Source organism: Malaclemys terrapin, chromosome 4 (genome assembly GCF_027887155.1).
Source record: "Malaclemys terrapin pileata isolate rMalTer1 chromosome 4, rMalTer1.hap1, whole genome shotgun sequence".
NCBI classification, from domain to species: Eukaryota; Metazoa; Chordata; order Testudines; family Emydidae; genus Malaclemys; species Malaclemys terrapin.
Window position 1 is genome coordinate 110,892,002 of NC_071508.1, and position 25,757 is coordinate 110,917,758.

The 25,757-nt window shown below is 45.6% G+C and overlaps 1 protein-coding gene across 2 annotated transcripts in view; it reads left to right on the forward strand.

Annotated features, from left to right (window-relative positions):
* Positions 1–5,172: 5,172 nt before the first annotated feature.
* YLPM1 (YLP motif containing 1) overlaps positions 5,173–25,757 on the forward strand; it is a 57,579-nt gene continuing 36,994 nt past the window's right edge. Inside the window, exons 1-5 of one of the 2 annotated variants that reach the window (XM_054025696.1) lie at positions 5,173–6,261; positions 12,535–12,780; positions 14,229–14,423; positions 17,982–18,739; positions 22,084–24,777. In XM_054025696.1, coding sequence (XP_053881671.1) covers positions 5,251–6,261; positions 12,535–12,780; positions 14,229–14,423; positions 17,982–18,739; positions 22,084–24,777 — 4,904 coding nt within the window. In that variant the 5' untranslated portion in view covers positions 5,173–5,250. The remainder of the gene's footprint in view (positions 6,262–12,534; positions 12,781–14,228; positions 14,424–17,981; positions 18,740–22,083; positions 24,778–25,757) is intronic. The other variant, XM_054025695.1, reaches the window with a different exon arrangement.

Consider the following 25,757-nt stretch of genomic DNA (forward strand, 5'->3'; position numbering starts at 1 on the left):
AGCTGGCCCCACGTCCACTGGTGCCCTGCAGTTCCCAGGGCAGTAACCCTGCACACCTGCTTCAATGAGGGGGGCAGGGAGCAGCTGGGACCCACACATGTGCACCCCCCCCAGGGAGTGGCGGAGACCCACACATGTGAAACAGAGCTCATTTCTAGTTCAGGCCCATCTTTTTAAAAAAGAACTTTAGGTAGGGTTAACATACATCCAAATTTTCCCGGACATGTCAGGCTTTTTGGTTCTTAAATCACCGTCTGGGAGGAATTTTTAAATTTTAAAAATTTAAAAATTCCTCCCGGGAAAATACGGACGTATTTTTTATTGTTAAGTGTGGCTCCCAATGACTCAATGCATTGCCACTTCTAATGGAGAAAGGTACAAAAAATACATACTGTGGCACATCCCTTCAATCAGAACTTTTTATAGGGAACCGGTTGTTACAATTTTGGCAGCTCATCACTGGCTATGAGTACCCGCATGGCCCCACAGTATACCAACATTTTTATGGCTGACTTAGAACAACGCTTCCTCAGCTCTTGTCCCTTAGCATCCCTCCTCTACTTGCGCTACATTGATGACATCTTCATCATAGGGACCCACAGGAAGGAACCCCTTGAAGAATTCTATCTGGATTTCAACGATTTCCACCCCACCATCAACCTCAGCCTGGACCAGTCCACACAAGAGATCCACTTCCTGGACACTACAGCACAAATAAGTGATGGTCACATAAACACCACCCTATACTGGAAACCTACTGACTGCTATACTTACCTACATGTCTCCAGCTTCCATCCAGGACACATCATATGATCCATTGTCTACAGCCAAGCCCTAAAATACAACCGTATTTGCTCCAATCCCTCAGACAGAGACAAACACCTATAAGATCTTTATCAAGCATTCTTAAAACTACAATATCCACCTGGGGAAGCGAGGAAACAGATTGACAGAGTGAGATGGGTACCCAGAAGTCATCTACTACAGGACAGGCCCAACAAGGAAAATAACAGAACACCATTGGCCATCACGTACAGCCCCCAGCTAAAATCTCTCCAGCACATCATCATCAATCTACAACCTATCCTGGAAAATGATCCCTCACTGTCACAGACCTTGGGAAGCAGGCCAGCCCCACAACCTGAAGCAAATACTCTCCAGCAACTACACACCACACCACAGAAACACTAACCCAGGAACCAATTCCTGTAACAAACCCCATTGCCTTCTCTGTCCCCATATCTACTCTAGTGACACCATCTTAGGACTCAAACACATCAGCCACACCATCAGGGGCTCATTCACCTGCACATCTACTAATGTGATATATGCCATCATGTGCCAGCAATGCCCCTCTGCAATGTACACTGGCCAAACCGGACAGTCTCTACATAAAAGAATAAATGGACACAAATCAGACATCAGGAATGATAACATACAAAAGCCAGTAGGAGAACACTTCAATCTCCCTGGACATTCAATAATAGATTTAAAAGTAGCCAACAACAAAAAAACTTCAAAAACAGACTTCAAAGAGAAACTACAGAACTACAATTCATTTGCAAACTTAACAACATTAATTTGGGCTTGAATAGGGACTGGGAGTTGCTGGCTCACTTCAAAAGCAATTTTCCCTCTCTTGGTATTGACACCTCTTCATCAACTATTGGGAGTGGACCACATCCACTCTGACTGAAACTGGCCTTGTCAACACTGGTTCTCCACTTGTAAGGTAACTCCCTTCTCTTCATGTGCCAGTATATATATTTTTGCCCGTAACTGTAATTTGCACTCCATACATCTGAAGAAGTGAGGTTTTTTACCCATGAAAGCTTATACCCAAATAAATCTGTTAGTCTTTAAGGTGCCACCGGACTCCTTGTTGTTTTGGTGAAATCCTAGGTTTCTATTTTTTGCTGCATTAAGGTAAAACCCTGCAGTGATTACTTAGACCCAACTTAGACCAAACTCAGTCAAAATTCTGAAGATCATATAATTTTGTCTAGTCCCAGGCAATTGGGAAGGATCCTGGTTGACAGCAGAGAGGGCAGGAAGGATGAAGAAAAAGAGACAATGAGAGTCAGATGAGAGGTGATTGCTTAACCTCCAAGGGATGGCAGGTTCTGCCCCAGGCTGAGTTGTAGAATAATGCCTGCTGTGCAATTTTACATTTTAACTGAAAACCATTTTATTTTGTCATTTTTTGTTCTGAGTTTGAAAAAAGGAAGGGATGAGAAAGTGTCGTACGACTATCAAATGTGTTTATGCCTCAAATTCTTAGGGTTTCAGCTGTACCCAGGCCAATTCCAGAACAAAGAACAAAATTGAATCTACAAAGTTCATAAAGTCAATGATTATTGTCATGATTTGTATTATTCACTGGGCACCATTGTGTGCTCAGAACTGTTCAGAATATGCCAGAAAATGTAGTCTCTGAGCCAATGCGTATAAGATATGTAGCCCTGGAAAAGATGGCTCAGATGTTTAAATATGCATATCTATGAGTGGAGGCGCTGATGGCAATAGAAGTTTTACTTGATTAAGGATTAGAAGATTGGACTTTCTTTCAAGAGGAAGAGCTGCCCAGAGCACCTGTGCCTATTTATTTTCCTTTCCTGCCTGCAGTGGCCCTGATATACCTCGCAAGTCTCATTTTTTTCCTCAACTTTAAAATATGAAATTTTCTTGGGGCTTGGTTTTAAATATTCTCCTGTGAGAACTGCAACTAAATCACTGTAGTGTTGTGTTTAAGAGCTTTCTGGAAAGTAACTAGCCTTCAAACAAAAGTGAAAGCACTGTTGCCAACTCTCATGATTTTGTTATGAGTCTCATGATAATTATTTCCCTTAAAGCCCCAGCTCCTGGAGTCAAGTGGATATGTGGTGATTTCAGCCATCATTCTTAAAGAAAAATAAAGTTTCTAGCCCTTGTGGCTGTGGAGAAAGCTTCAAAATGTGACCCGGGTGCACACAAAAGACTCAAAAAGCAGAAGACAAATAAAAAGAACACCAAATCTATTATTTGTACATAATCTCATGATTTTTGGTGAGTCTGATTCATGATTTGTGAACATTTGTGGTTGGCAATATTGTGAGTGACTTGAAAGTATCAGTTTCACTCCTGTTTAAGGTCAGTTTCAAGTTTATTATTTGTAGTGGGGTAACACCCCTAGAACCCAGGCAGGGCCTTGCCCTAGTAGGATGTTTCCAAAAATTAAATGATCTTTTCCAAGCTTGGTGAACTGCCAAAGAGTGATAGAAAGTAATCTGGATTTTTCTACAATTGTTTTAATTGTTGTATTCAAGAGTTAGTAACAAAGTAAGAATATATATTAAAATTTTAAACCTAACCAGTGTCCCTTAAGTGACTTGACACAAGATGTCAGAACATATTAGTATTAGAGTTGAGTAGGTCTAATATTTATTTAATTTTCTTTCTTTAATTTGTAAGTTATTATCTGCAAAAAAATAAAAATAGTTTTCATGTGCCCAAGTAGCCCCGTGAATCAAGGGTAAAGTTACCCCCTCCCTCAAATCTAAAATGGTGTCCCAATGTTGCTGGCACAGGGGCCCGAGGACAGCAACAGTGGGGTTCGTTGCCTGGAGTGCTTTGCGTCAATAAACATACCGAGGTGGAGAAACAATCAAAGTTTATTTGAGATCTCAAAGTGGTGCAAGGAGACAGGCAAGTCTCAAATCAAGCACACCAGCAAAAACAGTTTCTCTCTTCTTTATACATTTTACAACTAAGCCCCCTCTCTCTCTCCCTCCCTACCACCCCCGCTCTACTCCCCCTCCCCTCTCTATAGAAGGCATGTTTATACATTTAAGCAATTAAATCATTCTAGGGCTATAAATCTAGCTTGTTAGTAACACTCCTCTAAACAGTTATTTGGTTCTGTTTACCCTTAGTTTATTACCCCTTCCCCAGCTAGAAACATGCAAACCTCATCATTATCGTTTGGTACCTGGTATGAGCAAGGTCGTAATTACTAACTGGCTGTTTACACATTCCAATTCCTGTCCTTGGTTGTTGAGGTCAATTAGAGTTAAACATGGAAGGACAGAGTTTAAACATGGAAGAACTTTGGTTCAGGCAGGCCTAGTAACCCCAACACCAACAACACTCGAGTTATAATTCAAGTTAATTTTCAGTGAAGCCAAGCCTTCAGGCAGTGGAGTTGTGGTTGCTAAACAGCTGTGAAACTCAAGCTAACAGTTGGTGGCTGCTAAGAAGACACAAGCACTATAATCTGAATGCTGTCCCCATAGTAAGGAAATTAAGGGTTCAAGGCTTTGTCTATGGTTCTCAGCTTGCCCTGCCAGAGATGACGCTTGCTGGTCATTATTGCTAGGGCTAGCAGAGCATCTCTCAGTTTATGGAGACAAGACTGTGTTTTTGGGACCCTAATTTGATGCCAGCTTGTGACTGAACTTGTGTGTGGCCAGGGCATGCAGTCCCGCGGGCCTCCACCCTGTGGCTGGAGGTGAGGGGAGGCAATCGAAGGCTAGGGTGACCAGACAGCAAATGTGAAAAAGGTGGGGGGTAATAGGATCCCATATAAGAAAAAGACCCCAAAATCGGGACTGTCCCTATAAAGTCGGGACATCTGGTCACCCTATCGAAGGCAGACCTCCCTGACACTGAGCTTCACCAGACTGGAGGCCCGTCTCCAAGGGAAGGCTTAGGGCGCCCCGACGGCAGCGATGAACGCAAGGGGCAGGCGGGCACACCTAGGGAAACCAGCCCCCGCATGGGAGGGAGCAGCTGTGAGAAAGGGTGAAAACCTTGGCCGCGAAAGGACCCAGAAGGCGCCAAGGCGGAGGCCTCCAATCTGTTGTTCCTCCCCCAACAAGATGGAGGCCGATCGCCTTCCTCTGAGCGGCGCTCTAGCTCCTCTTTGCCACTCTCTTTTGTCCAAGCCGACAGGAGGGAAGAAGAGACCAGGGTTTCAGCGACGCTCTAGGCCCAGTTAGTTCACCTCTCTATTGTCCGTGCTGTTCCGCCAGTGCCCGGCCACGCTATAGCCCGGGCTGATCGGAGGGTGGCGCTCTAACTTCAGCGAGCCCCTCTCTATAGTCCTGGCTGGGGGCACTCTAGCTTCTAGTATGCCACTCTTCTGTCTCGGAGGTCCAACGAGCTTCACTACGCAGGCACTGTGCGTCGCACGCGCCGCTGCTGTCGCCTCTCGCCGCGGCCTGTGGAAGCGCAGATCTCCGCTCCGGCCGCCGCCTCAGACCCGGCCCCGCCATGTACCCGGCCTGGGGGCTGTACGGGGCGGCGGGGCACTACCCGCCGCCCCCCACCTCGATACCGCCCCCGCCGCTGCCCGTACCCCCGCCCGTGATGCCCCCCTCCGTCCCGCCGCCGAACTACCCGCCCCCGGGTCCCGGCGTGGCCCCCGCGCCCGGTGCCTCGGGCTTCCTGAGCCTGCAGGAGCAGCACCTGGCCCAGCTGCAGCAGCTGCAGCAAATGCACCAGAAACAGATGCAGTCGGTACTTCTGGGGGGTCCCCCGCCCGGGCCGCCGCCCCCGGGCCTGCCTCCTCCGCCTCTCCCCGGCTCCTTCACCGACTGGCCGCCGCCAGTGCCGCCCCCCGTCCGCAGCTACCAGAAGCAGTTCAAGCACCGCGAGCCGCCTCCGCCGCCCCCACCCCGGGACCCCCAGGTCTGCAAGCCCCCGGCGCCCCCCCTGCCTCGAGAGCATGAGACCCTCCAGCCGTCTCAGCCCCACAGCGACTGGGAGCACCTGCCTTCTTCCCCAGTGCCCATGGATATGGAGCTGTCCTCTCCGCCACAGTCGCCCCCACCGCCTGAGCAGGCCTATCCACCCCCTTCACAGGCCTATGTCCCCCCAGCTCAGTCTGAACCCTATATTCCCCCGGCCCAGCCACCCCCTTCCCAGTCCCCTCCGCCCCAGTCTTATTTGTCCCATTCTCAGCTCTCCCAGCCACCGCCACCATCCTATTTGGAGCCCCCTCCATCAACTGCCCCTCAATCTTATTTAGCCTCCTCCCAATCCTATCAGACACATTCTCAATCTTATTTGTCCCCTTCCCAATCATCCCTTTCCCAACCAACCCAGTCTAGTTTGACACCTTCCCTTTCTCAGTCTAAATCTCACTTTACTACATCCCAGTCATCCTTGCCCCCTTCCACTCCTGCTCAGCAAGAGGCAATACAGAGTGCTGCTAAGGACACCAGTGACAGTTCTGACCAGCACAGCACCCCACAACCAGACCCCTCCACTATGACCCCGCAGGTAAGAACAAAGTGTCCAACCTGTGCTTTGCTGCCGAGTGTGGCTCCGGGTTAGAAAAGGTAGTGATGGGAACTGATCATTTACCGATGTAGTGTGAGTTGTAAAGATGCTCAACTAAAGACAGATAAAATAGAGAAACAATAAATGAATCACATTTAAATAAAACAGAATATTTGGCTTCAGCTCATAAAAGCCAGGAATGGTACAGATAAGACTAAAATTCCATAAACTCCCATTGAATGTACATCCTGTAGTACTTGGTTTTCAGGAGCCAACAGTTCCCAAGCACAATGGGATGTGTAAAGAATAAAGTTTCAGCCTTGACTGAACTTTATCCCCGGGTGGATTTTTCAGACTGTTAAGGCCCCAATCTTGCAAAGTATGTTGTGCAGATGAACTGCACGGAACCCTATTGACTTCATTGGGCCCTCCATACCAGTGCAGCAGTCTGTTGGTACATTGTAGGATTGCCACCTAGTTTTGTTTTGCATAGTTTCTTGTTTTGATTTTTCTCTTACAGTAATATTTGTTCAGTTGTTTATCAACACAAATGATAGAACAGTGCAAATTGGCCATACTTGCAATAGTTAAGATTACAAAAGTATTTCCGTTACAGACTCTAGATGCCTTATGCGTACAGCTTTCAAAAATAGACAGACTTTAGCCTAAACGTGTTCATGCTTGATCTCTTCCTAAAGGTGAACTTTTATGAAGTACTTGAGGAAAGTCTTTTCAAAAGTTTTTGAGTTTGGTGAGGGTGAAAAATATACTTTTTACTGTTAAAAATACTTATGTCTGTAGATGGGCACTTTTATAATGGTATTGATAGGCACTAGCTGTTTTTTTACTTCTATAGAATTGGGGACTCCCCTTGTGTTCATTTTTCTTTAAGCTCCCTCCCCTCAAAGCAAAATAGTAAATTAGATGTAGATTCAGTATTTTAGTTGAATAACTGAGCACTCAAAAGTGCTGGATTTTAGGAGGTTGAATATTAAATGTTAACACCCTCCCACCTTGCTTTGTTGCTATCTGTTATGATAGTCTGTAATTTCATTATGCTATACTATTTTTAAAATAATACAATACAATAATTATGTTGACAACCATACATACATACAAAATAACAGTCATAATTAATGGATTATTGCAATGCATACATAGAGGAGCAGAGTTGTGACTGAATAAACACCACTACCTTTTGCATTTTCTGACTTTTTGCCCTAACTTTGCATTATTGTAGTTTGCTGAATTTGATACAGTACAAAATTAAATGTTAATTTAAAAAGAAAGTGGTAACTAAAGGGTTGTAAAGGTTGAACATTGAAATATTATAACTTCTACTGATGTGCGGAAGAAGAGTTATGAAATCTTTCTCTTTTTTATTTAATGACAATCTAGTCTAGGCAGAAGATAATTTTCTGATTATCTCCTGTGGTAACAGTATCAATAGCCAAACAGAGTGCTGCTTTTCCCTCTCCCCCATATATTAAGTAGATTATGCAACTTATTGCAATTTGTCATTTGTAATTCCTTGTTATATAACTTTTCTTCCACTGTGTAACATTGACAGATCTCTGTGTGTGATTGTGGTTTAGTCCTATGCCATGTGATACATTTTGCAGCACAGCCTAGCACAATAAAAATAAGGTTCCTGTGTCTCCTTATGGCAAAGTGTATCTTTTCAGAAACACTTAGGCCAGTGGTTCTCAAACTTTTATACTAGTGATCCCTTTCATATAAAAAGCCTTAGTTTGACCCCGCCCCCCCCCCTTATAAATTTAAAAACACTTTTTTATATATTTAAAACCATTATAAATGCTGGAGGCAAAGCGGGGTTTGGGGTGGAGGTTATCAGCTTGTGATCTCCCCCCCCCCCCCATGTAATAACCTCGTGACCTCCTGAGGGGTCCCGAACCCAAGTTTGACAACCCTTGACTTAGGCAATGTCTACACTACCACATATGTTGGTATAACTTATGTCGTTCAGGGATGTGAAAAAACCACCCCTCTGAGCAACATAAGTTACAGCAACATAAGTCGTCGGGAGAGCTTCTCCCACTGATATAGCTACCACCGCTCGTTGGGGGTGGTTTCATTATGACGACAGGAGAGCTCTCTCCTGTCAGCATAGAGTGGCTACACGAAAGAGCTTACAGTGGCGCAACTGCATCGGTACAGCTGTGCCACTATAATAGGGTGACCAGAAAGCAAGTGTGAAAAATTGGGATGGAGAGGATGGGGGGGGCGTAATAGGAGCCTATATAAGAAAAAGACCCAAAAATCGGGACTGTCCCTATAAAATTGGGACATCTGGTCACCCTGCACTGTAAGCTCTCTAGTATAGACATAGCTTTAATAAGTGAAGTATCTACCAAATTTATTTATCATATACCATTCACTTTGGTATCTGGGTGCATATTTTGTGCAAAATTAAGCAAAGATTATGTATGTTTTCCCATGAACGATACCTAAGCTTCATAGCCCTGTGTTCTGGACTGCTGTATTGTTTTCCTCTTTCTTGCTTATCATCTCTGTTGTTGTCTTCTTCCACGAGCATCACCAGGCTTTTTTTTATTTTTTTACCATTCTGGGAAAGGAATTGCAGCATAAAAAGTTTGGTCTTGCATTGTGCACTAAAGACTCAGATTCATCCTGATATTTTGTAGTTACCAAGACTCCCAAGTTTTTCATCCTGGACTCTGGCAATCACACTGCTTGCATAGAGTCTTGCTGTGCTGGTGGGCCATTAAAAGTTTTAAAAAGGACTAGGTTCTTGAAATGGATACAGAACTAAATGGAGAGTCAGTGGAACAAATGGTATGTTGACATGATGCACTTCTTTGGTTTTCCTTGTTTGAGTTAGACTGAGGCTGCCGTATGTTATACCAGGTGGCGCTTCTGTGTGACCTTCACAGTTGGGCATTTGGTAGAAGTTGTGTTGTGGTAATTTACTCTAACCAAAAGGTGATGATATCTATTTCACTGTGGTGAGATCCTCCCCAGAGAGGAACAGGTATAAACCAGTGATACTCAGACTGCAGCTCTCGAATGTGTCTCCTGGGGCTCTTTGCAGCATGTGATATTAAAACACTGTGTGAGTTAATAATTAACCAATCAGGGATGCTTTTACTATGTTATTAACCAAATTAAGTTATCAATTTGCACTGTGAACTTTGCTGTGAAAATAATATATAATTGTATATAAACTAATATTTTCTCTGTCATACTCTTTAAATATGAATAGCACTATAGTAAATGAAACAATGAATTCACACTACTGTAGCTCTTTTGGGTACTCTTTTGATAGGTAATTTGGCTCCTGAACGACTTGAGGCTCAGTATCACTGGTATAAACCATTGGTTAGTCAAAGATGGAAGAAGAAGCTCCTTGATATTGTTGCATTCCTTGTGTATAGGAGTAACAGTGATTGCAGTAGGACTCCAAGAATAGTCACCACCTTGACACTGGGAGAGTAGAAGCCCTCAGTCAAAGATGAGGACTAAAGTTCCCACCATCTCTTTGAAATGCATCACCAGTATCTCCTCTGTTTTGCTCAGTCTGAGCTTTAAACATCTCTTTTTTCTGTCCATTCACTTCTCTCAGGGCTTGTCTACACTACCCGCTAGATCAGCGGTAGCGATCAATCCAGTGGAGGTTGATTTATCGCGTCTAGTACAGACACAATAAATCGACTGCTGTGCACTCTCCTGTCGACTCTGATACTCCACCAGAATGAGAAGCGCAAGCGGAGTCGACGGGAGAGCGTCAGCTGTCGACTTACCGCAGTGAAGACACTGCGGTAAGTAGATCTAAGTACATTGACTTCAGCTACGCTATTCACGTAGCTGAAGTTGCATATCTTATATCGACCACACGCGGTAGTGTAGACAAGCCCTCAGTCAGATGCTGGGACATAAAGTGGTTCTGGCTTCATGTGTTGTGAAGGAGCTTTACAGCTGGGTGCCATTATATTGGTGGTATTGTAGCCTATGTGGTATCATGACCTCTCCTACAGATTAATCTATATATTGAGAAGGAGAGGAGATAGGATGCGTTCACAAGTGACTAGGTTTTCGGGGCAGAAGAGCAGTTGTCTATCGTGACTATCTTCTTTTATTTATCTATGTCATAGCCATCACTATTGTATGAAATCACTTTATGTGACATCTCTTTGAAAGGAATGATTAAATCCAGCTTAGTGCTGTTCTGCATGCCTCTGCTAGGTCTTGAATGCAAAAGCAACTCCTAATGCAACATGGAGTTGAAGGCTGCTGAGAGATCCCATGCTGTAAGTATGGATGTTTGTCCTCCACCCATAGCCATGAGAGCGTCTCTATGTCATATTCTGATCTGAATCCTGATTATGAAGGATATTGGCAGAGGTCAATGGCAGGATCTAGAATGATAGCATCTCCTATCATAGACATAGTCCACAAAATGTCATTTTATAGAAGTGATTTTCTGCATAGATCTGCTCTTTAAATTGGTCCGTTTCATACCTCACTACTAGAAATAGGTCCTTCTAATTCAGGCATAAGGTGGGTGGAAGAAGTTTGCATTGCACATGCTTATTTTATACCTATTTGGAAGATGAATTGGAAACTTTAGTCTTAAGGAATCTCATCGAGCATCATTCACCAATGCTGAATTTATACCTGCATTTAAAAATAAACGGTCATTCCTGTTGGCTTCTCTACTGTTTTCAGAAGTGGCTCTTCTTCACAGTGTGTGGATAGAAAAGATGAACTGGAAGGGTATGAAACATGTGGGACAGTCAGAAGAGGGGAAATTGCTAATTGAGCTTGCGCTTTCATAGGCCGCACCATTCCATGAGCTTTAGGATAAGCTTTTCCATATCCTCACTTTATGGCTCTAAAATACCAACCTCTGTCCCCTGTAGTTTGCTAGAGTTCTTACAAAGCTGTATAAATTCTCTTGATGAATGGGACTTCAGTATACGTTTTTAGTAAACATTCAGTATTCTGAATTTATAAAGTTAGAATTTAGTTCCTTTTGTATCTTATTTTAAATCTGAGCTCCCAGAATTTCATTGAGTTTTTAGTGTGTGTGCTGATTATAGAACCATAATCAGTAGGAAGTTTCTTCCAACTTTATCCTTGATATTTGGGGCTGGGCAGTGAAAATCCTGATGAAGTACAATTATTGAGCTACCTACTATTTTGAAAAGGTATAAAAATATTTGAGGGCTGAGCTATTCCTTGTCATTATTTCAACCTGGAGGAGATGTATGCTACTTGGTTACAAAACCTAGAAAAGGGGATTTATAATGGATAATATATATCCATTTGTCTATATGACACACATGGAGAAAGTGAAGATCTTGGAAAATTCAGAGGAAAATCTTCAGCATTTTCCCCTTCAAAGAAGGTCTAAATGTCAGAATATGCCATCAGACCTTGTGGAACCATGTTCCAAAGGACAGGCCTTTCAGCTATAAAGCACCTGTACTTTGAACATATTTAAAGTTGAGGACTTAATGCTAGGAGTTTGACCATCTCCATAGCTGGCCTTGTCTTATTTCTGGCGTCCTCATCTGGTTACCTTGCAGCTCCCAGATGCCAGTGAGGTTAGAAGACAGCTTTTTATAATCTGAACTCAGGGTATTGTTTTCTGTCTGACTGGTTGTTTGCCCCAGTCTCCTTCCACATCTCTCCCTCACAGTTTCTCTGCTGCCATCCTCACTCTTCCCACTCTCCATGGTCCTCTCCATTTGTCCCTCCTCTTTCTTTCCTCTGTGCATTTCTTCCTTCAGTGTCCTTCTGCCCCCTTTCCTTTTCCCTGTTCCATGGCTCCTACTAATTCTCCTCATCCAACTTTCCCATTATCCCACCTCATCTGAGCTCCATAATAAATACATATAACAAGTTGTTAATAAAATAATGAAATGGAATTAACAAATCCGTTCACCCCAATCCCTTAGCTCATATGTTGAACACCTTTCTCTCCTTTCTGTTTTTTTGCCTTCCTCGGTTTTAAACTCTTTGGGATAGGAATTGCATCTTCCTTCATGTCTGTATAACACCACCTAGGACAGTGGTGCCTGAATCCTGATAAAGGGTTTTGACCTCTATTGCTTCTCTGTAATGATGGTAGAGAAGTGAGTTATCACTATGAAACAGGCATAAACACTTCTCTGGAGACTGTTTTCTCTGCCAGATTTTGGTGATTATCTTAGCAGGTTATCTTTATCTGTTTTTGTCTATTAAACCTGGTTGCTACTGTAATTCTTGCAACCTTTTTGTATTTTATAGGAACAGCAGCAGTATTGGTACCAGCAACATTTGCTAAGTCTGCAGCAGAGGGCAAAAGCACATGCACAGGGACAGCAGCAACCGAAGGGTCCAGGAGTAGTGAAGGATGCACCTGAGCAGAGAATACAGCAAGAAGAAGGGAAAGTGACTGCTCCTAATCAGCAGTCTGAACCGCCTTCACTTAACGAGCCCCTAATACCAGCTTCCAAAAAAGAGGACCCTCCTGTCTCATCTACTGAACCTAAGGTAGGCTATGCAGAGATGCTATTCCATATGGGACATTCATTCCTAAAAAAAAAAAAAATGTTTTCCTCCTGCCTGGGTCTGAATAATAATACCTAGACTTTATATAGTGCTTTTCACCAGTAGATTTCAAAGCACTTTGCAAAGAAGGTCAGTATCATTATCTCCATTTTACATATGGGGAAATTGAAGTACAGAAGGCAAGTGAGGTACCTGGGATCACCCAGCAGGCCAGGTGCAGCTCTCTTGAGTCCAGTAGACCCCAAACCTTTTGAGTCCAATAGATCCCAAATCTCTTGAATCCAAGTCCAGTGATCTATTCACTAGCCCACATTGCCTCCCAATTAATAGACTTTACAGCTGGAAAAGACAGGTCTGGGTACACATCTCCCTGGTCTGGCAGGTTTGGAACTAGTAAAATATTTTTCAGGGACAAGCTGCTGTCTCAGTTTTGTTAGGTGATGAGTAGGGTCCCTTTGCATGGTCAGATTGGGCGTGTAGAGTCCTCCTACTACAGATTTGAAAGACTTCTGCTCTTGGGACCCATGCTCCCTGCCATGCTGAAGTGAATAGTGTTCAGAGATTCTGAACTGTATTTGTCTCTGATGCCAGTAGGTCAGATGACATATCTCAGCAAAGGTGAATTATTTTAAAGAAAATAGGATAAGGGAAATGAATGAATTACTGTAGTTCCAATTAGCTAATCCCGTGCTCCCTAGTTCCTTAACCTGAAATTCCTGAATGACTTTTCCTTGTTAGTGTTCAAGATTTTTTACCTCTGTCCCGCTGTATGATTTGCTGAATTGGAAGGTATTATTAGTGCCTTTTCCTTTTGCAGCTGCTTGTATAAATCTTGCAGTCAGGATTAGAGATATGCCTGAGCTAGTACCCCACATTCAATGTAGTGCCTCTATCCTCAAGACTTTGTGGAAGTTTGTATCCAGACATGCATCTGAACTTAATAGCTCAGGCCTGAACCAGAATACTAAATCCAAACACACTGGAATTTTGGAATGGTTTGGATTTTGATTTAATCATTCCAATTTTTAGCTGAGATGCATCCTGTTGTGTGCTGGAAAGGAAAGTGGTGATCTTGCCTTCCACTCCAGACCTTGGAAGATAATGATTCCTTTGTTAAAGAATGGGGTCATAGTCTGTGCCTAATAACCAAGAAGTTTTGCCCAAAACTTTGCCCATGTGCTTGGTGATAGGTTTTACTTAGAATATGCAGGCAAATTCTCACATCTGATTTTTGCCTTGAACTATTCCCTTTATTGAAGAAGATAAACAAAATCATTTATTCTGATAGTGTCACAGAAAATCAGAACACCAAAATGCAGGATCACAGAATTATTAACTGCCAGGAAACTTCTATGAATTTGGTTGTGCTTGTTTAGGTGTTGTGCTTGAATGAGCTTTCCCTTAGTCATAATAATTATATTTATCTTCAGCTGAATATTGAACCTCCTGAGGACTCTGAGGAAGATTTGAGGTTGCAGCAGTTGCAGGTGGCAGCAGCTCAGTGGCAGCAACATCCACACCATCGAGTTGGCTTTCAGTATCAGAGAATAATGCAGAAGCATGCCCAACTGCAACAGATCCTACAGAAGTACCAACAGATTATACAACAGCCACCCCCCCCACAGGTTAGTCATTGAGGAACTGGGATTTGGTATACCTCTTGCATGATGTAACACTCATGGTCTGATAAGAAGTATGTAGTATAATCATTTCTTCTGGCTGACTTGTTTGCCTTGCTCTCTCTTTAATCTTTGTTCATGGGCAAAGACTTCCCCCTTCCCTGAGAAGTTACTTGCCAGTCTCAATTGAAGAGTAACAAGAATATTGAGATGTTGATGGGAGCAGTTTTCATGAGGAGTAATTAAAAGACTATTTATTGACATGGGATACAGTTCTCAAAATCATCTAAGGAGTAATTTAGGCTCCTAAGAGCCTGTTACTTTTGAAAATGGGACTTAGGTGTCTGAAAATTTTACAGTAGGACAGCGTAGTTTAGAAAAGAAAAGGTTACTTAAAGTGACAGGAACAGAAAGAGCTGGTTGAGTGCCATTATTTACTCTGTCCTCCAATACAAGGAAAAGAGGATATTCAAAAAGACAATGTAAAAGCCAAAATAAATGAAATATTTAGGTAAAGTATAACTAATAGTGGAACTCACTGCCTAAGGATATTATTGATATAAATAGATTAGTAAGATTAAAAATAGATTAGACATCTGTAAGATTGCAAATTCAGATAAAACTAATTGTTGTAAATCTTCATGTTTCAGAGGATAAGATTATTGCTAGCTGGGGTCAGTAGGATGGGGTTGGGTAATTAAGTAGATCATGGGATTGTTGGGGGTTAGGGGAGAGCCTATGCCTTCCCATTTTCTTTGTGAGAGGGGTGGTATTTGCCCTTAAAAAACTCCAAATTATTATAGTAGCACTTAGAGCAGGGGTGGGCAAACTTTTTGGCCCGAGGGCCACATCGGGGTTGTGCAACTGTATGGAGGGCTGGGTAGGGAAGGCTGTGCCTCCCCAAACAGCCTGGCCCCCGCCCCCTCCCACTTCCCGCCCCCTGACTGCCCCCCTCAGAACTCCCAACCCATCCAACCACCCCTGCTACTTGACCCCTGACTGCCCCCTCCCAGGATCCCCACTCCCTATCCAGGTTTCAGGGTAGCAGCCGTGTTAGTCTGTATCCTCAAAAAGAACAGGAGTACTTGTGGCACCTTAGAGACTAACAAATTTATTAGAGCATAAGCTTTCGTGGGCTACAACCCACTTCTTCCTATCCAACCTCCCTTCTCCCTGTCCCCTGATTGCCACGCCCCTATCCACACCCCCGCCTCCTGACAGCCCCCCCAGGACTTCCACCCCCTATCCAACCGCCCTCTGCTCCCTGTCCCCTGATTGCCCTCCTGACCCCTATCCACATCTCCGCCCCCCGACAGGCCCCCCGGGACTCCCACTCCTCCCTGTTCCCCATCCTCTGACCGCCCCCCCAGAACCTCCACTCCATCCAACCACCCCCTCCTCCCTGAATGCCCCCCAGGATCCCCCGTACCCTTACCCAACCCCCCCCAACCCCCTTAACAGCAGCAGAGCCAGCTGAGCTCCCCATGCTGCCCAGGGGAGTGACGGGCCAGAGTGCGGCCCGCTCAGTGGTATGGCTGCGGGGGAGGAGGGACAACAGGGGCCTGGAGCTCAGGGGCTTGGCAGGACGGTCTTGCGGGCCGGATGTGGCCTGCGGGCCGTAGTTTGCCCACGTCTGACTTAGAGACTCCAACTAAGATTGAACCCCCATTGTGCTAGGAGTGATACGTACACATAGTGAGAGTTACTCTCTGTTTGAAAGAATTTACATTCTAGATAGACAAGACAGACCAGACAAAGAGTAAGAAACGAAACAGGCACTGAGAGGTAAAGTAACTCACTCAAGGTCACATGGCAGGTTTGTGGGAGAGCTGGGAACAGAATCCTGATCTCCTAATTCCCAGTCCAGTGCTCTATCCAGTGGACCACTCTATCTCTTTGTGTGAGTGTGAGTGAGTGAGATTTTTGTTTGTTTTTTTACAACAGTTACAATCATGGAGTCCCTATCCTAATTGGATTCTCTGGTCATTACCACAATGCTAATAATACATCATTGCTCATTCTCAGAGACAAAATATAGGGCTAGAGGGGCAAATGGTTTGACCCAAACTGATTCAGAGCTGGCTACATTGAATTGAATGGACCATTGATATAGCATTCCTATACTCTGACTGGTTATGACAATATTGAAAGGGAAGAGATAAAAGATGATAATTAGGCCATCACATTTTTTCTTGCACAGCTCTTCGTGAACCCTTGTTGATTCATATTTTATACAAAATATACCGTTTTAATACTTTTTCATTTTATGTTGCAATAGTGTGACTCTGCATGAATAATATGTATTGTGTGGGTATTTGCCACTCCTAGCACTCAAGGATCTGAAAGTCATTAGATAAAGGAAAAGTATATTGGAGCCAGTAGCCCCAAGGAAAGCTTGGTGAAGGAGACAGGTAAAATAATCATCATGGTTCCTAGGTAGTACATTTTCATGATTTTACAAGGCAGGGTAAAGGAGACTTGCAGTTTGGCCACAGCAGTTCAGATATAGATGTGGGTACAGATAAAATATATTGAATAGTTAGTGACTGTTGTAGGTTCACTAACTTTTATTACAAGCTTAATGAGAGATTGTTCTCTTAGTTTGTCTTGTTAGATAAACAAGTTCTATAAGCCCAAACTTGGAGCACTACTGCAGTTTACTCAAGGTATACCTGGTTTAGTGGTCCAGATGGTGCTCTCGAATGTGAAGGAAAGTGCATTTAAAATGAATTGCTGTGTGCTTGGAGAAACAAATTGAAGAGTTTGGGAAACAAGGCTGCTTGCTACATATATTAGAATATTTGTGGATTGATTTGTGATTCAGTAGGGAGGGAGGATATTCTACTAATAGCCCCAAATAGTTTGGTTGTGTGCAGAAGTAATCTGTTGCTAATTATACTCTCCCCACTCCGCCCTCCCCCCACCTTGAGTGATGTGGGCTTTTTGTATGGATGTGTTTGCCCTTATCTATCACTAAAATGTATAGGTTAGAGATATACCAGACAGGATATGTCTGTACTAGACAGGATATGTTTGCTTCTGTTTCTATGTAACTCTTCTCTCAAGCTTCTGCTTGGGACAGAGGGTGATATTCAAGTATGTGGCTTCAGAAGGAACTTAAAATGTATTCTGCAGCATTTAGAATAATAGAATATCAGGGTTGGAAGGGACCTCGGGAGGTCATCTAGTCCAACCCCCTGCTCAAAGCAGGACCAATCCCCAACTAAAACAGCGCAGCCAGAGCTTTGTCAGTTTATTAACAGCTGTATAGAGACATTCCCGAGGGCTATAAGACCCTCACCTGCTCCCCTAGCCTTTAAGCACGAACCGAATTGCACTCCCCTCCCCGGGATCCATGCCCAGCAATCCTGCTCCCACTGCAATTACCGAGCCTGCGGGTCACTGCCCAATCCAGGGCAGTTGCCTGGGACAAGGCCTAGCAGATTCCAGCTACTGGAGGCATGGCGGCGACAGACCTGCATTGGGGCCAGGCTGCGGATAGATACAGAGCATTGCATTCTGGAAGCTGTGTTCTTCAGGGGTTTGTGTCTATTTTTCTTGCAGACAATGTCAGTGGATATGCAGCTGCAGCATTATGAGGCGCAGCAGAAACAGTTTCAACAACTTCACAAAGAATGGGAGCGTGAATTCCAAGGATGGCAGGATCAACTTCAGACCTATCCTCACAAAGATCAGCTCCAGGAGTATGAGAAACAGTGGAAAACATGGCAGGGACAGATGAAAGCTACTCAGTCCCATCTGCAGGAGAAAGTGAACTCGCTTCAAAACATGAAGAATCAATACACTGGGAATGTTGCATTGCCACCTCCTTTTGTTCCATGCTCTCAAACCTCTCAAGGAGGCGTGCCTGTTTTGCCTCCATCTTTGCCTTCAACTGCCCCTCCGCAGGTTCCCCCACCTCTGTCTTCTGATCCTCAGTTGTCTAACTCATCTGAACCCCCAACATCCAGTCTTCAGGTTTTCCAGTCCACTAAGACAACCAGGCCAGCTCTGCTTCCTATCCCTGATTCTTTTGTATTTAAAATACCTGGTTCATCTGCAACTTTACCTTGTCATTCTGATATAACTACATCTGCTGACTCTTCAGACCAAGGAAACTCTCAAGTTCATCTGGGTAAGCAAGCGGTGCCATTTGTTTCTGTTTCATCTGAACCAGCATCTGGAGAACTGAAAACTTCTTCTACAGTATCTTCAACCTATGTACCCCCAACCTCCAACGTTCAAGATAAACCAGTGAGATCAGGTGGATTGCTTCCAGACCCACCCAGAGGCACATACTTCGAAGGACCAAGAGGTCCTAGGTAGGTCTTTTTCCTTTAGTTTACACACATTCTCATCTATACAGATTTTTATACTGCTGTCATCACCGTAGTACCTATAGTGCCAGTTGTGCTTTAAACAGTGTGAGAAAATCTGTCACACGTGCTTCATTCTTTGTCATCTCTCCCTAGGGGAAATTGTGTATGCAACATAGTGGGTTTTGTTTTGTGGGTTTTTGAAAATAAATTATGTGCACTGTTCACTGTGTTTTCTTTTGCCTGGTTGGTCTACACTTAAAATTTAGATTCACCCCTAATCACTGTAGTTAAGTGGACCGGGAGCCTCCTGCTTGCTGTGCGGAGGGCGGGGGGTTTGGGGAGGGAAGAGGGGGGCTAATGTCAGGGTGTCTCCCTGCTCCTGCCCCCCACTTACCCCATCTCCATAGAGCGGGGGTGGGAGGAGGAGAGACACGACAGGGCTCAGGACAGAGGGAGCTTGCTGGCAGCAGCTGCTGTCTCAACTTAAAAAGGCAATGTACTTCGAGTGGGATCAACGTACTTAAAGGGGCAATGCACATCTCTCTCTCATACAGCATGTGTCTCTCTATCTCTGTCTGCCATGCTGTCTCCCCTCCCTCCATTTGTGCTGCCTTGTACAGTGTGAGGCTACATTAACAACGTGTTAACCCTTGAGGGGTCAGCTGAGTGCTAGTTCATCATTTAGCAGTAAGGCATTCCCTGGGAAATATCCCACTGTCTTCCACCTTCTGACTTCACCACCTTAACCAAGCTTCACAATCATCATTGCTGTATACAGTATTAAATTGTTTGTTTAAAACTTATACTGTGAAAAAAACTTCCCTGGAACCTAATCTCCCCCCCCCCCCCCCCCCCATTTACATTAATTCTTATGGGGAAATTGGATTAGCTTAACATCATTTTGCTTAAAGTTGCATTTTTCAGGAACGTAACTACAACGTTAAGCGAGGAGTTACTGTATTTCTAGCCCTTGCAGGATGTGAGACTTCACAGTAATGTCATTCTGTTCTCAATCATTTCCCATCACCCCCCATTTGACATCCAAAGTGATCGTTAGCAGCTGATAATTCAAACTACTAGAGCAGGGGTGGGCAAACTAGGGCTTGCCACCCCCTCTCCTGGAAGCAGCCAGCATCACATCCCTGCGGCCCCTGGGGGGGGGGGAGGGGGAGGAGCGGGGAGAGTGCTCCGCGCTGCCCTCGCCTGCAGGCACCGCCCCCCGCAGCTCCCATTGGCCAGGAATGGGGAACCGCGGGCAATGGGAGCTGCAGGAGGCGGTGTCTGCAGGCGAGGGCGACGCACAGAGCTCTCTGCCCCCCCTCCCACAGGGGCCGCAGGGACGTGGTGCCGGCTGCTTCCGGGAGCAGCGTGTGGTCAGGGCACACAGGCAGGGAGCCTTCCCTGGCCCTGGTGCACACTGCTGCCACTCCAGAATCGCTCAAGGTAAGCAGTGCCAGCCCCGAGCCCACACCCCGAACCCCTCATTCACCCTGCACCCAACTTCCTGCCCTGAGCCCCCTGCCTGCATCCCAGCCGCACCCCTTGTGCACCCCAACTCCCTTCCCTGAGCCCCCTCGTACATTCCGCACCTCTCCTCTGCCCCAACCCCTTGCCCTGAGCCCCTTCCTGCACACCACACCCCGTCCCACACCCCGCACTCCCTCCCGCACCCTAGCCCCCTGCCACAGCTCTACATTCTTGGCCCTGCATGCAATTTTCCCCACCCAGATGTGGCCCTCGGGCCAAAAAGTTTGCCCACCACTGTACTAGAATTATAGATCAATCATATATAATACTGGGGAAAGTTGTGTTTACCACAGTGTGTGTTCTCCTCAGTGCTATAAAGCAATTGTTTCCAACCCTGGTATTTTTTGAGAAACAAGATCCTGTAATTGATTGTTCTTGTAGTCTCCAACTGCCTTGTTTCTTTTTCCTTTTTTGCACTGGTTCAAGATTCAACCTTGTAAGGCCTTGGCTACACTCGGGACTTGCAGTGCTGCTGTGGCAGCGCTGTGAAGCACGAGTGTAGTCGCGCCGCCAGCGCTATGAGAGCTCTCTCACAGTGCTGTATGTACTCCACCTCTCCGAGGGGAATAGCTTGCAGCGCTGCGAGCGAGCGTGCAGCACTGCAGTGCTGATTACACTGGTGCTGTACAGCGCTGTACTCGCTGCGCCCGGGGGGGGGGGGGGTTCACACCCCTGAGCGCAGCAAGTTGCAGTGCTGTACAGCGCCAGTGTAGCCAAGGCCTAAGTTACAAACATCTGAGTAATGTGACTCTCAGTCCCTTTTAAGTTTTCCTGTGTAAAATACTTTGATTTTATCTACTCTGTTATGAGATTCAGTAGTTGGGCATTTAATTAAAAAGTGTTTTTTGACCAGATATGCATCTTTAGCTCCTGTTGCATGAATCCTTTCTCTTCATGCTGTATTTGTTATCCAGTTCCCCACATTTCGAGCCACCATAGTTGTAAGTGAACTAAATGTGAATAAAATACAGTTGTACAAATAGAAAACACATAAAGCTGTCCAGACCAGGGCAACATCATAAGCTTGCTCCACTTGTTGTTTAATAATATTTTAAATTCTGTATCTAGATTTTATTTATCTAATTATATTTTATTTATGGGTTTTTCTATGTAGTACTCAGTACCGTAGTATCTGATCATTACACATACATTAATTATTTATCTTTGCCCACACCCTCGTGTGGTAGGGAATTACCATTGTTTTGCTATTGGAGTATCAAAAGTCAGAGAAATTGTGACTTTACCAGGGTCACACAGTGAATCTGGAGAGTGCTGGAAACAGAATCTAGATCTTCTGAGCCCTAGTCTGGAGCTTTAAACACAGGACATGTTAAAATAACATACTTGATTTCCAGCTAAGATTTTAAGTCAACGTTTCTCCTGGAACTAGTCTTCATGGCTGAAATTTACACTTTCAGCCACTACTATCTATATAGTGTGGTTCAAATGCTGCTGCTCTCACATAAGCAGGAATTTTTTCCCCATTACATGTCTATGAATGATGCCCCAGATGATATCAGCCAGCATAGAGACATAACTTCACATATTGGTGCAACAGTGGGGCATGACACTGATTATTTTGTGGCTCATCTAACATTATTTCCTAGAGGTTGCCTAGTCTGCAAGTGGCTTACATCACTCTCAGTTGTGCAGTGTGAAATTGAAGTGCATTTTTCCATGTTTCTGTACTGATTTAATGGGGTTTGCTTATGAGGCACACAGAGATGTTTGCATGAAAGTAGTTTTATAAAGTGAAAATATCTTCTAGAGAATTCTCACTTAATTTGTTCATTTGAATATGTCTCTTGTTTTACATGTAGGTTTGATGGACTTCAGGGAAGAGGCTTTGACAGATTTGAAGGGCCAAGACAGAGAGGACCTCGTTTTGAAGGCCAGCACTTGGAAGGGCCAAGGCCAAGATTTGAAGGTCAGAATTCAGATGCACGGTCTTCAAGCAAATGGGGGACTATCCCCCGTGGGCCAGCAGCACAGTTTTATACATCCCCAAGTACATCACAGATGCACAGTTCCCGACCAAGTGGATCACAGTGGAGGGGGCCCAGACCTCCTTTTGGACAACAGCAGTCTCAAGCAGAGTCCCGAACAGAAAACAGAGAAGCTTTTGCTGATGCAGCTGTCAACAAGGAGTTGGCAAATAGAACTCAGTCTACTCCAATTTCCTTTGATACAGATGCAAAGAATTCTGGTCCAGTTCAGCCAGCTGAGGATCTGACAAAAGCTCAACAGGAACCACCCAAAGCTGAAGTCAAAAAAGTTATTCCTGGGCCTAAAAAGTGGACGTGGAGTTCTCAGGATCCTGCACAGCAAGTAGAAGAGACAAAACCAACTACTCAACCTCCACCCATTCAGAATCAAAAACCAACACCACTTCCCAGTACACCTGTAACTGTGCAGTCTACTATTCCTCCGAGAACAGGAGGAACAGCAGCCTTACCTCCATCCCCTGTAACAGGAAATACAGACTTGAAATCTACAGATAGTAAATTGCCCCTTTCAGAAAATAGCCAGGGTAAAGGACTACCTGGATCAGAAAATAACCAGGGTAAAGGGCCGGTTCAACCAGAAGATAATAGAGGCAATGGACCAGTAAGCAGAGGCAGGGGGCAGGGCAGGCTGGAGGATGGCCGAGGCCGGGGGCAGGGCAGGCTGGAGGACGGCCGAGGCCGGGGGCAGGGCAGGCTGGACGACGGCCGAGGCCGGGGGCAGGGCAGGCTGGACGACGGCCGAGGCAGGGGGCAGGGCAGGCTGGACGACGGCCGAGGCAGGGGGCAGGGCAGGCTGGACGACGGCCGAGGCAGGGGGCAGGGCAGGCTGGAGGACGGCCGAGGCAGGGGGCAGGGCAGGCTGGAGGACGGCCGAGGCAGGGGGCAGGGCAGGCTGGAGGACGGCCGAGGCAGGGGGCAGGGCAGGCTGGAGGACGGCCGAGGCAGGGGGCAGGGCAGGCTGGAGGACGGCCGAGGCAGGGGGCAGGGCAGGCTGGAGGACGGCCGAGGCAGGGGGCAGGGCAGGCTGGAGGACGGCCGAGGCAGGGGGCAGGGCAGGCTGGACGACGGCCGAGGCAGGGGGCTGGGCAGGCTGGACGACGGCCGAGGCAGGGGGCAGGGCAGGCTGGACGACGGCCTAGACAGGGGGCAGGGCAGACTGGAAGACTGCCGAGGCAGGGGGCTAACAAACAGAGGCAGAGGATTGCCCAGACAGGCAGCCACCCGAGGCCGGGGGATGATCCAGAGAATGAGCAGCCGGGAGGAGCAGCTGGATAGGCGGTCAGGTAGCAGGGAGAAGTTGCCAGATGGGCAGTCAGGCAATTGGGAGATGGGGCCAGTTGGGCGGTCAGGCAGCCGAGAGAGGGTGTTGTCCAGCCGAGACAAGGAACCAGCTGGCCGGGCAGACAGCAGGGATAGGGGGCAGTCAGGAAGCTGGGAGAGGGGCCCCGTCATGCGGGCTGAAAGCCGGGAGAGGGGTCCCGTCATGCGGGCTGAAAGCTGGGAGAGGGGTCCTGTCAGGCGGGCAGGAAGTCGGGAGAGGGGTTCTGTCAGGCGATCAGGTAGCCAGGAGAGGGAAATGGGCAGGCCTGAAACAGGCAGTATTGATAAACCAATCCACCTAGGAGACAACTCTGAGAAATTATCTCTGTATCATCGAGAGGAACCAACAAGGGCTCCCTGGAGTCATGAAGAGGAGAGAATGCAAGAGGAACCTTCATTAGATAGACGAGATGCCCGTCCTTTAGAGCGCGAACAATTGGATGATTGGGAAAGAGATCGATATTGGAGAGAGCGTGACACAGATATTCAGGATGATCACCTGGATCCATATGATAGAGATGACAGGTTACCACTGCATCTTTCATTGCCTCCACTGTCACCTCTTCCTCCTCTACCTCCTTTGTCTTCTGATCTTGACAGACAAGACACTTGGTGGGATGATTGGGAAAGGCCCAGGGAGAGGGAGTTGGATAGAGATCTGGACAGGATTGGAAGACCCCTAGATATTTATGATCGAGAATTTGATAGAGAATGGGACAGAGATTACTTGAGACCTCTGGATGACAGAGATACACCGAGTCATGACCTGGACATTCCTCCTCTTCCACCTTTGCCACCACTTCCACCTCTGGACAGGTACCGTGAGGACCGGTGGAGGGAGGAAAGAGACAGGGATCTCTATGATAGAGACCTCCGAGACAGGGGGGAGTTGAGGATCCGAGAGTATCCAGAGAGGCGTGATACATCGAGGGAGAAACGAGATTACCTTCCTGAAAGGACTGACTGGGAGAGGGAACGGTTGTCGGATAGATGGTATCCTGATGAAGCAGACAGACTACGACCTTTGGAGGATCAGCTTGATCCATCCCTTCCACCACCACGTTCATCTGACATGCTAGGAGCAGAGCCAAACCTGGACCCTGAACAGTCACTTGGAGGGGTAATGGTCCTTAGTCAAAGGCAGCATGAAATAATCCTCAAGGCTGCCCAGGAGCTGAAAATGCTTCGGTGAGTTAGCTAATCTTGTAATTTTTTTAGGGAAAAAAGTTGCTAATTTATCTGAACTAATCCATGGAATTGTATTAAATACTGTCAAGTAGGGTCACAGGATTTGCTTTATCAGTTTAGACAATTATTGCAACTTTTCTGGTATTATGCCTCTTGCAGTTGCCAATACATGATGCTTCAAGGAGCTGCCCCTAGGCCGGCTGATCTTTATAAACCCATTCAATTGTACTTTTGAAACCCATTAAATTGTACAGTACTGTGTGGAGGGCAATAATTTCCTTTCTCACCCCCAGATGTGATGAATGTTTGGCTTGAAGCATATGGATTTCTTATTCTGTGCAAATCCCAAGATATTACTATCTTCATTTTCCTTTAGTCCATTTCAATTATCACTATATTTTAACTGAACCCAGATACTATGAGGATGAGAACATTGCAAATACCTAGGATGTAGGCAGAAGCAGGGTTGTGAAGAGCTGTAAAGATGAGGGCAAAAAACTTTAACTTGATATAAAAGTTAAGAAGAAGCTAAGAAAGGAGTGACATGGATGAAGAGTGCCTGAAGATGACTTTTGCATTCCTGAATTCTCTTGAGGTAAGTGATACAGAAATTAGCAAGGGCAGAGAGGAGGGGGTTAGAGTAGTCAAAATGAAAAAGAACCAATGCATGTGTAAGAGTTTTGTTCATAAGAACAGAGGGAAGATCATATTTTTTTAGATAACGTACAGGAAATACTAGCAGAAATTTACTAATATGTGAGGAAGGAAGATGCATGGAAAATCACACAGAACTAGTAAGCCTGAGTGACTCGGAGGCTGCAGTTTTTACAACGTCAGTGGAAAAAGAAGAGGAAGGTGTTTGGGGAAAGATGAGGAACTTGTTTTGCCATATTCAGTTTGTGTTGAGGAGCAAGCATACTGGATAATATTAAGTAATCAGATCTGCAAAAATGTACAGGTGACCCCAAAAATTAAATCTG